General features: G+C 47.7%; 1 protein-coding gene across 2 annotated transcripts in view; it reads left to right on the top strand.

Annotated features, from left to right (window-relative positions):
• Positions 1–12,836, top strand: part of rnf13 (ring finger protein 13) — a 127,603-nt gene that overhangs the window by 53,283 nt on the left and 61,484 nt on the right. For both annotated transcript variants that reach the window (XM_039758066.1, XM_039758061.1), the window contains exon 3: positions 10,339–10,419. In XM_039758066.1, the coding sequence (XP_039614000.1) occupies positions 10,339–10,419 (81 nt within the window). The remainder of the gene's footprint in view (positions 1–10,338; positions 10,420–12,836) is intronic.

Here is a 12,836-nt window from a genome sequence, read left to right as displayed (position 1 = left end):
TGCTGTATCTCGTGCCCATGACCTCTCGGTGCAGGACGCCCGACCTGACGGGTCTGGGCTGAGTGGGGGTGGGGGCCTTGTAACACACGTGCGAGTAGGAGGCAGCTAAAGGGCTTGAGTAATTGTAATAAAACATCCGACAAGGGGGCAGCAGGAAATCCTGCAAGGTTCCGGCGCCCCTTTGACGTCACTTCCGAAGCCGGCCCCTTTGATGACATCACTTCTGGTTCTGGCCCCTTTGACATCAGTTCCTCTCAAGACTTTTAAAGTCTCCATCTTAGGCTACTATAGCTAGTTCTGTTGTGGACTCTGTGATATGCACATCGTGTATGTGATTCAGAAAACCTTTTTGCAGCTGGGAAGAACAATGCAGTAATCCCTCGCTATATCGCGCTTCGACTTTCACGGCTTCACTCTATCGCGGATTTTATATGTAAGCATAACTAAATATATAATGCGGATTTTTCGCTGTTTTGCGAGTTCTGCGGACAATGGGTCTTTTTACTTCCTGTACATGCTTCCTCAGTTGGTTTGCCCAGTTGATTTCATACAAGGGACGCTATTGGCGGATGACTGAGAAGCTAACCAATCAGAGCACGCTGTTAAGTTCCTGTGTGCTGAATGCGGTGTTAACCAGGAAGTCTTGTCTTGCTCATTCAGCATCAACGTGTTTCGCTGTGTAAAGAGTTAACTTTTGTGCTCTTTTGTATTTATCTTTGTGCATAGTCAAGCCCTTCATTATGGCTCCAAAACGATCTGCTCCTGCTACTGCTTCAGGGGCTGTGCCCAAGCGCCAATGGAAGATGTTAATGATTACCGAAAAGGTAAACAGTTTGGATACGTTGAAGGAAGGGAAAAAGCTACACCGCTGTAGGACGCCATTACAGCACCAATGAGGCTACGATTCTTTTTATTTAAAAAGTAGGAAAGGAATATAAGATCTACAGATGCAGTGTCCTTTTAAACAGGGTGCTAAACGAGTTGTAAGTGGATGTAATAAGGCATTAGTCCGGATGGAATCTGCTTTAGGGATTTGGATTGAAGAAGAACAACGGCAGTGATATACAGTTGCCTGAAGAGACTCCTTTAGAAGAGCTGTAACACTCTCCTTTGTTGTGCAGTAAAACTAAACGAATCGTTATAGGACAAGTCATCGTGTCATTGTTGGTGAGTAACTATAATTAATTTTCTACTTACAGTACTTAGTACATGTATGTGACGCTTAGTGTCACTGTACACACATTTACTGTATACAATTTTTCTTGCATTGTACGTATTTATTACTGGTGGCCTGTCTATCATAATGGCTGCAACATATGTGATATTGGAGACACTCGATAGCTTTAAAATAATATTTAGGTTTTACTGTATATAAACAGTGTGTTTACATACATAATTTAAATGAATCTTACCTAATATCTAAGAGAATACAAAGGGTTTATGCTGTATAACTGTGCGGGGAATATTTATAAACAGTGTGGGAGAGTTTGTAAGGGCTTAAATATATAAAAATAACCATACAAACATATGGTTTCTACTTCGCAGATTTTGACCTATTGCGGGGGCTCTGGAACACAACCCCCACGATCGAGGAGGGATTACTGTATACGGGTGGCTGCCCCAAAGGTTTAGAATTTCTTGGATTCATTTATTTGACTATATATATATATATATATATATATATATATATGCCCCGCCGGGCTGGAGCCGCCGGGACGCCAGGAGGACGTGAGGAGGGCTTGTGCCTCCTCCAGACCGCGAGGCGTCCCGTCCTGGTTCTGTTGGGGCCACGGGTTGAGGGCATGGAAGCCCTTCCCTGTAGGGGCCCGTGGTCACCGCCAGGCGGCGCCCGATGCCGGGTTTATCCCGTCGCGGTTGCCGGTTGGGGCTGGAGCCCGCCGGGGCGCTTTGGAGGACCGGAGGAGGGCGAGTGCCTCCTCCAGGCGGAGTGGGGCGCCCGTCCTGGTTAGGGCAAGGGGCCTCGGGTACAGGGCTTTGAAGCCCAGCCCTGTAGGGGACCGTGGCCACCGCCAGGCGGCGCGGTCGTGCCTAATTATCCCGGAGCCCGGCACTTCCGCCACACCAGGAAGTGCCGGGGAAGACTTTGTGTGGCACCCGAGAGCTGCCAGGAAGACAGCCGACACTTCCGCCACGCCGGGCGTGGCTAGAGGCAGAAGCACCTGGGGCTCATCCGGGCATTATTTAAGGGCCGCCTCCCTCCAGTGATTGGTGGAAGTCGGGTGGAAGTGGACTGAGCAAGAGGAAGGACTGGAGGCGCAGGAAGGCACAAGAGACTGTGGGCCTGGACTTTGGGGAAATCGGTGCGAGGAGGCACTGGGGGTGCACGTGAGCACGTATTGTAAATAATATTAGTGTAAATAAAAGTGTGTGGAGCAAAGTATGCTGTCCGTCTGTCTGTGCCGGGGCCAGCCTTCACAATGGCGCCCAACGTGGGGTCAACCCCTGCTAAAAGGGGGGGCCCCGTCTTTATAAATATTTTGTGAACGGCCCGGCGCAGCAGCGGACCCCACACACTGGCCGCGGGAGCGCCCGCGGCACCTCAGCGAGCGTTTACCCGAAACCGCCGGAATGAAGAGAGGCCATCCCCGGGTGCGGAGGAGGAGCTGGCCTGCTGGGCGCAGCGGCTCGAGAGACGCGCTGTGAGATGGACAGCCAGGCCGGCGTTGCCGCTGAAGGCCAAACCGAGGCAGGGGCCTCGCACGACGGGATTCGGAGGTGAGTACCCTGCCCTGCGGTTGGATGTACCTTGTTCTCCGCGGGGAGGGACGCACCGGATCCGCGTCTGTGGCAGGAGCACGCCGGGCCACGGGCTGTCGACAGCGCGGCGGCGGCTGAGGAGGCCGCTAAATCGAAGCGCAGCTGCGGTGCGGCGAAGAGGCACGCCTCGCAGCCAGCGCAGGGGAGACAAGATGGCCGCGGGCGGTGGTCCCGCCGCTGACAGGCACGGGATTGGCCGGTGTGTCTTGCGTGCCGCCGATGATTGGATAGAGGCGGGCCCAAGGAATGCCAGTCTCGTGCCAAACCGAGACCCGATTGGGCCAGAGGGAGTGGCCCAGAGGAGGCAGGCGCCGCGTGGAGCTGATGGACAGGTAAGCCCACCGACGCCTGTCTCTCTTCCACCAGCTGCTCGGGCGGCGCCGGAGGAGTCCTTCGCCCGCCAAGCCGCCTTTTGAGGAGTTGCTGCGTGTTCTAGTCGCCAGTGCGAGCAGCTGATGGAGAAGGCGGTCGCGGCGGGAGTGACACAGCGTGAGACGGAGGAACGCGCTGGCGCTGGAACCGGAGGCAGGCAGAACACGGCGGGAGTGGTGAGTGTTGCCGTTCCGTAAAGCAAGTGGGGGTTCGCGAACATGGCGTGACTGTTTACAGGACGAGCGCTCCGGTAGGCAACTTCCCAACAGCGGATGCGGCGGTGCAGACAGCTAGCGAGGCGAGGAGCTCGAACACGCAAGGGCTGGTAGGATCGGGGCTGCTGAGTGCCCTGGGTCCTAGCGCCCTGCGCTTCAAGCCTGCAGCTGTCTCCTGTCGCTCTGCGTGGACGCAGACGGTGCTGGATTTGAGCTTTTTCTGTGCTCAGCCCCAGAGCGCCGGCGCGTCCAAGAAAAGAAGGAGGAACCGGGGTGAATGCCGGTTCCTCCGATAGGAGAGGACGCTGGCGCTGGGTGCGGCGTCCCGAGAAGGGCCGCCTCTGGATGGGCAGAGGAGATCCCCTGGGCGGCTGGACGAGCTGCCTGCGAGCGGTGCCGAGGCCGGCGAACGGACGGGTATGGAACCTGCGGCGGAGGACTTCAGCAGGCAAGTTGGGGGCTGTCGGAGGGGGCAGGAGCACGGTCGATACGGAGACCGACGGCGCTCGGGATGAGTGTCCTGGCTGTGCTTCTGGCCCTCTTTTCCTTTATTTTACAGGCCGAAGCCCGACGGCGCTGAGGCCGGCGCCGACAGGACCTACCCTCCTGGAACGGGCCCGCTCAGAGTGCTCCACGCCGGGAGGACTACGTGACCCGCTGGGGAACAGCGAGGCGAGAGCGGCGCAGACCACAGGGGGACGTTTGCGCCGGCGAGGGTGCCGAAGACAGATGTCCCAGGGTGCCGTGTTGGACCCTGGGGACATAGTAGGACCCTCGCTGGGACGTGCTGCCCTTTCGGGTTGTGCCGTTCGACCCACGTGTCCTCGCTAGCGGTGGGGCACTGTGGCCCCGGCGGGCTGGAGCCCGGCCGGGACGCCCAGGAGGACGTGAGGAGGGCTTGTGCCTCCTCCAGACCGCGAGGGGGCGTCCGTCCTGGTTCTGTTGGGGGCCACGGGTTGAGGGCATGGAAGCCCTTCCCTGTAGGGGCCCGTGGTCACCGCCAGGCGGCGCCCGATGCCGGTTTATCCCGTGCGGTTGCGGTTGGGGCTGGAGCCCGGCGGGGCTTGGAGGACCGGAGGAGGCGCGAGTGCCTCCTCCAGACGGAGTGGGCGTCCGTCCTGGTTAGGCAGGGCCTCGGGTACAGGGCTTTGAAGCCCAGCCCTGTAGGGACCCGTGGCCACCGCCAGGCGGCGCCCGTGCCTAATTATCCGGGAGCCCGCACTTCCGCCACACCAGGAAGTGCCGGGGGGAAGACTTTGTGTGGCACCCGGAGAGCTGCCAGGAAGACAGCCGACACTTCCGCCACGCTTGGGCGTGGCTAGAGGCAGAAGCACCTGGGGCTCATCCGGGGCATTATTTAAGGGGCCGCCTCCCTCCAGTGATTGGTGGAAGTCGGGTGGAAGTGGACTGAGCAAGAGGAAGGACTGGAGGCGGCCAGGAAGGCACAAGAGACTGTGGGCCTGGACTTTGGGGAAATCGGTGCGAGGAGGCACTGGGGTGCAATGTGAGCACGCATTGTAAATAATATTAGTGTAAATAAAAGTGTGTGGAGCAAAGTATTCTTTCCGTCTGTCTGTGCCGGGGCCAGCGTTCACAATATATATATATATATATATATATATATATATATATATATATATATATATATATATATATATATATATATATATATATATATATATATATATATATATATATATATATATATATATATACACATATACACTCACCTAAAGGATTATTAGGAACACCTGTTGAATTTCTCATTAATGCAATTATCTAATCAACCAATCACATGGCAGTTGCTTCAATGCATTTAGGGGTGTGGTCCTGGTCAAGACAATCTCCTGAACTCCAAACTGAATGTCCGAATGGGAAAGAAAGGTGATTTAAGCAATTTTGAGCGTGGCATGGTTGTTGGTGCCAGACGGGCCGGTCTGAGTATTTCACAATCTGCTCAGTTACTGGGATTTTCACGCACCACCATTTCTAGGGTTTACAAATAATGGTGTGAAAAGGGAAAAACATCCAGTATGCGGCAGTCCTGTGGGTGAAAATGCCTTTTTGATGCTAGAGGTCAGAGGAGAATGGGCCGACTGATTCAAGCTGATAGAAGAGCAACTTTGACTGAAATAACCACTCGTTACAACCGAGGTATGCAGCAAAGCATTTGTGAAGCCACAACACGCACAACCTTGAGGCGGATGGGCTACAACAGCAGAAGACCCCACCGGGTACCACTCATCTCCACTACAAATAGGAAAAAGAGGCTACAATTTGCACAAGCTCACCAAAATTGGACAGTTGAAGACTGGAAAAATGTTGCCTGGTCTGATGAGTCTCGATTTCTGTTGAGACATTCAAATGGTAGTCAGAATTTGGCGTAAACAGAATGAGAACATGGATCCATCATGCCTTGTTACCACTGTGCAGGCTGGTGGTGGTGGTGTAATGGTGTGGGGATGTTTTCTTGGCACACTTTAGGCCCCTTAGTGCCAATTGGGCATCGTTTAAATGCCACGGGCTACCTGAGCATTGTTTCTGACCATGTCCATCCCTTCATGACTACCATGTACCCATCCTCTGATGGCTACTTCCAGCAGGATAATGCACCATGTCACAAAGCTCGAATCATTTCAAATTGGTTTCTTGAACATGACAATGAGTTCACTGTACTAAAATGGCCCCACAGTCACCAGATCTCAACCCAATAGAGCATCTTTGGGATGTGGTGGAACGGAGCTTCATGCCCTGGATGTGCATCCCACAAATCTCCATCAACTGCAAGATGCTATCCTATCAATATGGGCCAACATTTTTAAAGAATGCTTTCAGCACCTTGTTGAATCAATGCCACGTAGAATTAAGGCAGTTCTGAAGGCGAAAGGGGGTCAAACACCGTATTAGTATGGTGTTCCTAATAATCCTTTAGGTGAGTGTGTGTGTATATATATATATATATATATATATATATATATATATATATATATATATATATATATATATATATATATATATATAAAATGTTATTTAGTACCTGTCAAATGATACAAAGAGTATGCAACACGTGTTTTGCCCTAATTGGAGCTCATTAGGTTTCCGCACCTTTGCTTCCCAATTCGGAGATTTGTGTGTGTATATGTATGTGTATATGTATGTATATATATATATAGTAAAAGGCACTATATAGCGCCTGACTCGACACAGATTGGACACGGGAGGTACGTGTAAAATAAAAGGACTTTTTATTGCTCTTCAGCTGGAGGGCACGTCTTCCCCGTACTCACCCCAGTCACAACACAGTCCCAAACACCAGTACAGTACAGCACAGCACAGCACAAGCACTCTTTTCTTCCTTGGCACCACCACTCCTCCCTCGCCACCTTGTCCTCCTCCTCTGGCCAATGAGTGGTGGTTGCTGGCTCCCTTTTATAGGTCACCTGGAAGTGCTCCAGGTGTTTGATCACCAAGATCCGGCGGCACTTCCAGGTGTGATGAAGCTGTTGCCGACACGGGCTCAGGAGTCCCAAACACAGCACCCCCTGGCGGTACCTGCGGGACCCAACAGGGCTGCCACCAACTCCAATTCCCAGGGAACCCTGTGGGAAACCGAGGCACTATACCAGCCCAGAGGGGCGGCCATCTAGCGTCCAGGGGGAGGTATTGCACTGTCCAGGGCTGCTCCTCCTGAATACAGTTTGCAGGGGCGTCCCGGCTGGGCATGGACGGCAGGCGCCTGTCACAATATATATATTATGTGGTGCCAAAAAGGCAAATATAATGATTTTCGGAATATATAAAATCAGCGTTGGAATATATAAAGTCACTCCCGAATATATAAAGTCAAAGCCTGATTATATAAAGTCAGCGTCGGAATATATAAAGTCACTCCCGAATACAGTATATAAAATTTCCGTGCTTGTCATTTCACTCATACTAGTGAAAGGTAAACTTCAACATAAGTCACTCAGAGTCGATGGGGCTTGTGAGGTTCGTCCAAAAATGCGCCCGTACAAAAAGAATAAATAAATGTAGTGTTCAAAATGCCGGGCACATGCATCATTTTGAATGAATTAACTGAACAGTGAGGTTTTTTTTAAATATTTTCTTGAAGATGTTTTTGTTAACTTACTGTATTTCATTACTTTGTATTAGGAACTCATTGAGTTTACTAAAAATGTGCCTGAGTCGTTTCAATCAATATCAATATAATCTGACTCTAAATTTATATATTCAGGAATGACTTTAGATATTCTGTCGCTGACTTTATATAATCAGGCTTTGACTTGATATATTCTGACGCTGACTTTATATATTCAAGTTTTGACTTTATATATTCAGGAATGACTTTATATATTCTGATGCTGACTTTATATAATCAGGCTTTGACTTTATTTATTCAGGAGTGACTTTATATATTCCGACACTGACTTTATTTATTCCAACGCAGACTTTATATATTCAGGAATGACTTTAAATATTACGAAAATCATTGTAATTGACTGTTTGGCACCCCATATTATATATATATATATATATATATATATATATATATATATATATATTATACTAGCAAAATACCCACATTTCGCAGTGGAGAAGTAGTGTGTTAAAGAAGTTATGAAAAAGAAAAGGAAACATTTTAAAAATAACACAACCTGATTGTCAATGTAATTGTTTTGTCACTGTTATGAGTGTTGCTGTCATCAAGGAACAAGGATTTGATTATCATTATTTCTTTCAATCAGGTTCGTATTTGGAGGACGTGTTGTTATGAAGTTTCATGCCGTGTTTGTCAACCGTTGTAAAGATAACAGGTTTCATTCTTCGAAGTGTTCACTATGCAAATTGAAACTCGTGAATGTAAGATGTTTAACAGGCATTCCCAGTATTAACTTATGCTAAACGTACCACGTTGTGATGTAAGGGGAGCTGACTGTAAAAAGGCAAAGAGGCACGTATTTTGAATGAAAAGGGAGAAGACAGCAAAGGAGTGGAAAAGTGAGAAGGAAAACTGTTTAAATAAAGAGCTAGGAAGGTGAATGGAAAGAAGCAACCATTGGTAAAGCAAGGAATACTTCGTAATAAGGACGGTTTGGTGCACGTAGAAGGTGTAACAATAAGATTGTTAAGCCTTATGATAATGTTCCCGCACAGAGGATTTAGAGAGACGCACTGGGAGGAGTATAATCTGAACCTCTCTACAGTTTCGTTTATTTTCGGGTTGTAATGTTCATCAAATTTACGTATCATCTGGTCCAGTGGCGGACCGTGCATCTCACACCTAGGCCTTCAGTAGTGCTCCGTCTGAATCAACCCGCCCCTGAAAAACTAATTTATGGTTATAAAAACCATCTTAATATGCAGAAATACAGAATAAAGAGCCACTGCATCACAGATAGATAACTCCTGTAGCCACAATAAATGCCTTTATTGAATAGACAAACCAGGGGTTAACAAATTCCTTTCAAATGCAGCTACAGCCGCGCCACACATAAAAAATATCAATAATAACTCATAAACTTGCAATATTATTTAGGAAAATCGCAATATTTTACTCACCCAGAATTCGGATTATTTGCAAACAAAATCCATCCTCCTCTCTTTCCTCAAAACCAGTTCAATTACTCTGTCGTACAGATTATCCGTGCGCTTCAGTTCCATGAAAAAGTCTCTTTCTATCTCCATCGAAGCTAATGCTGAAAGTCAAACCTGCCCTGTCGTATTTCTGGTATAAGTTTTAATTCGCTTTAGGGCTCAAAAAAAGGCCCGCTGGACAGAAGCAGTGTACACTGGAATGGTCACCGCCAAATATACCAATGTGAACAGCTGCCCCATGCTCTCATTCAGATTTTTCTGATGAAGGAAGTCAAGGAGATCACTGGGAGATTTTCCTGCAAAATCATCCATGGCATACATTACAGTCAGTAAAAATACTGCTCCGTGGCTCTTGTGTTAAACTGGAGAAGGCTGCATGCAGGAAATTTTTCTTGTATTCCCGAAACTTCTGGGGTTCGAGGAGCTTGACAAACATCAGTTTTTAGTGATCTTGAAATCTGGTCTGTGTCTGGCAAATAATATTGTCCAGAATCCTGCCATGGAGTTGGCAGTAGTGCGCGCGAGGATCTTGCACTCGGAGCGCCTGCGGTGCATTCAGTGGCCTCGTAGAGTTCCTCATATCGGCTTCTATCCAATCGATGGGTCTGAATACAGTGACGTTGCCGTACGCCTGCTAGAAGGCCCTACTGACACCAACTCAAAATCTGATTGGTTGAAGCAACAGTTTAATTGACATTTATTCTGTGTTAGAGGGCCTGCACAACGGATTGTGAAGGCCTCTCTGCCTGGCAACAAATGATGGCTGAAATGTGATTGGTTAAATGCTTTAATATGAAAATACATGTCTGGAAGCAGCACAACCATCGGAAAAGCTATGAAAGGAAGTGGACAGACTATTTGGAATTATTTAATAAGTATTCATGGACAAAATATAATTAACATCAGTTTGTGATTCAGATATTTTTTTAGGCCAGCAGAGAAGGCATGACTTCGCCAGGTCTTTACCATCGAGGCTTTATACCCTATGTCTTCTCATTAAACTTGTATCTCGCGAATATCTTGTGCGATCTTAAGATGTCCACGGCTTTATTTAATTTTAGCTCAGACCCGGCACTTATAAGTTTCTTTCGCACTTTCGCTGAGGGAGGATTTCCGCAGTAGCTGCACTTATGAATATGCTAAGCACAGTCCTTCACCTGCGAATATTTAACTTATATGGGCAGGCACTCAATTACGTGGGAGGCGTGATGGTGCAAGACGCAACTCGGCGACCGAGCTGCAGGCTATTACAGTATATGGACGGAAGTAGGTTCCAGGAAATAAGACTGAAAGTTAGGGCTTGGGAGAAAATTGTACAATACATAACTGTTACCAGAAGACACCCCTATTAATTTTTGATAATTTACTCTTTCAGCACTCCTCTGATAACAGAACTCAAAACTTTGAAGACTTGCCGGCAAGATTTGGATACAGACTTCCTAGTGAAGGATTAAAGGTAAGAGTTTATTTGGGCATAAATAGTTGTGAAAATGTATACTACATACAGCAATGTAAGAAAGTAAGTACATCCCCAAAAACTTGTTGTATGTTTTATCTTATGTTTAGTCTATTGTGATATGTACTCAATGTAGTGAAATTCTTACTTGCCATGTTTCCACCGAACAGTTAACTCATACATATATGTTACATTGTTACAATTGACTGTTTAGCATCCTCATAACTTATGGGTAGAAACTGTTCCTGAAAATACTGGTGTGAATGCTAATGATCCTCAAATGTGAGAAAAACAGATGTGTAAGATTACTGAGGTCTTCAGTTATCCTGTTTACCTTTCAGCAGTTGTGAGTGTTGTATATATCATGAATAGAAAGCACCTGGGTGGCAGTGATATTCTGTGCCAACTTCACCACCCTGTATGCAGTGCTTTACAATCTTAAGCTGAGAAGAGACTGTTCCAATATGTGATGAAGCCAGTGAGGATAGATTGTATTGTGAACCTATAGAAGTTTATGAGAATAGATGGAGAAATGTGAGCTGTCTTTAAGTGTCTGAGGAAGTAGAGACGCTGGTAAGCCTCTTTTTATTAAAACTGAAATGCATTTGTGCCCACTTCAGTTTATCGATGACAGTCGTTTCAAGAAATTTAAAGATGCTCACCACCTCAACAGCTTTCCCTCCTATATACAGGTAGATGGAAGTGTGGTCTGCCCCCCTATTTCCTTAAGTCTATAACTGTCTCCTAGGTGGTGCTGACATTAAGAATTAGATTTGTTGTGTTTATACCTTTCTCTGTAAGCAGTCCCATCACTGTTGGTGATCAGCCCATGATGGTGGTATCATCAGCAAATTTAATGATGGAGTTGGAGCTGTGCCTGACTGTACAGTTATAGGTGAACAAGGAGTAGAAAAGGGGGCTCAGCACACTAGCCTGTCAAGTACCTGGGTTGATGGTCAGTATGGAGTATGTGATGTTACCAATTTACATATGCTGAGGTCTGTTGATTAGGAAGTCCAAAATTCATTTCAACAGGTTAACATTGCTAAACTGAGAAGTCTGGTGATCAGCTTTGCTAGTACAAGATTGTTTAGTGCTGAGCTTCTATATATATAATTCACTAAGGCAAGACAACCATGGAAAGCACGCCGGAAGAGGCGTGGATTCACTAAGCCGCCGACAAGTGAGACACCTATGGCGCACGCAGGAAGGAGCCATGCCTACCAACTCGAAGACCATTGGATACGACGACAACTCACAGAGCCACGCCCACTAACTCGGACGCAGAAAATCCGGCGTCATTTATATTCGTCTGCCATAGAGGTCACTTGCAGCTCCGACCTACGTTGACTGTTCATAGAGGCATGTTTCTCGCGGAGGTGAATCGCCATATGCAGCATGTAAAACTGTTTGCGAGGGGTATCCCATGGGATCCTAAAAACATTCCTTTACAACTGAGGCTAAAACACAATGAAGTGAGCAGTCTTTAAAAAACGAGTTTTCGGTTACGACGAACGACCGCGTGCACCATAGCAAACTGTTTTACACGCTACATACAGCAATTCGCATCTGCGACAAACATGCGTCTTCTTAGATGCTCCTGCACTTTGTACACACCCCCCTCCCACCGTGGTCGGGTGTCTTGGTGGATTACATATAGAAAGGCAGCCAAAACCGCATAGAGCAATGAAATGTCTACGTGAGTCACAGGTGCATCTGGACTGTTCAAAGACAACGACTCGAGTGACGAGTTGGAGGTGGGCACATGAGCAGGCAGTGTATACTGAACGAGAAATCAGCAGAATAGCATGACAGAGGGAGTGGAGTGGACGTCCTCCTCTCTTCCCGTTCCACCCTCTGCGCCTGAGCGCTGCACAGACGATTGTGTGTTGGTTCGTTCCGTGCATTGGTTAAAACCCAATGAAGGAGGCAGTCTTTAAAAACCAATAAGCCCTGTGCCTCTGTTTCATTACCGTCTCACCTGCTTCACCAATGCAGGCCCTGCAACAGTCGAGACGCTCTCTCAGCAGCTGACCTTCTCTGTGCCTGACCGGTTCACACAGAGGCACCACATGACCAGGCGGTGTGTATGCTTCGAGAATGAGGGGGGACACGACAGGACTATCTAAGAAGAGGCATGTTTTTTTCACGGATGTAAATCGCTGTATGCAGCGTGTAAAACAATTTGTCGCGAATGTGAATCGCTGTATGCAGCATGCAAAACGCTGTATTGTATGTTGCCCTCTCCAGAGTTGCATCTTTTCATTCACCTACAGTCGTATACACAATGAAGTGAGCAGCCTTTAAAAACCGAGTTTTCGGTTACAACGCACGACCGCGTGCACCATAGCAAACTGTTTTACACGCTACATACAGCAATTCGCATCCGCAACAAACCTGCGTCTTCTTAGATGCTC

The sequence above is a fragment of the Polypterus senegalus genome, chromosome 1, assembly GCF_016835505.1.
Source record: "Polypterus senegalus isolate Bchr_013 chromosome 1, ASM1683550v1, whole genome shotgun sequence".
NCBI lineage: Eukaryota > Metazoa > Chordata > Cladistia > Polypteriformes > Polypteridae > Polypterus > Polypterus senegalus.
Note: the sequence above shows the minus strand (reverse complement) of the source record. Positions and strands in the feature narration are given on the sequence as shown.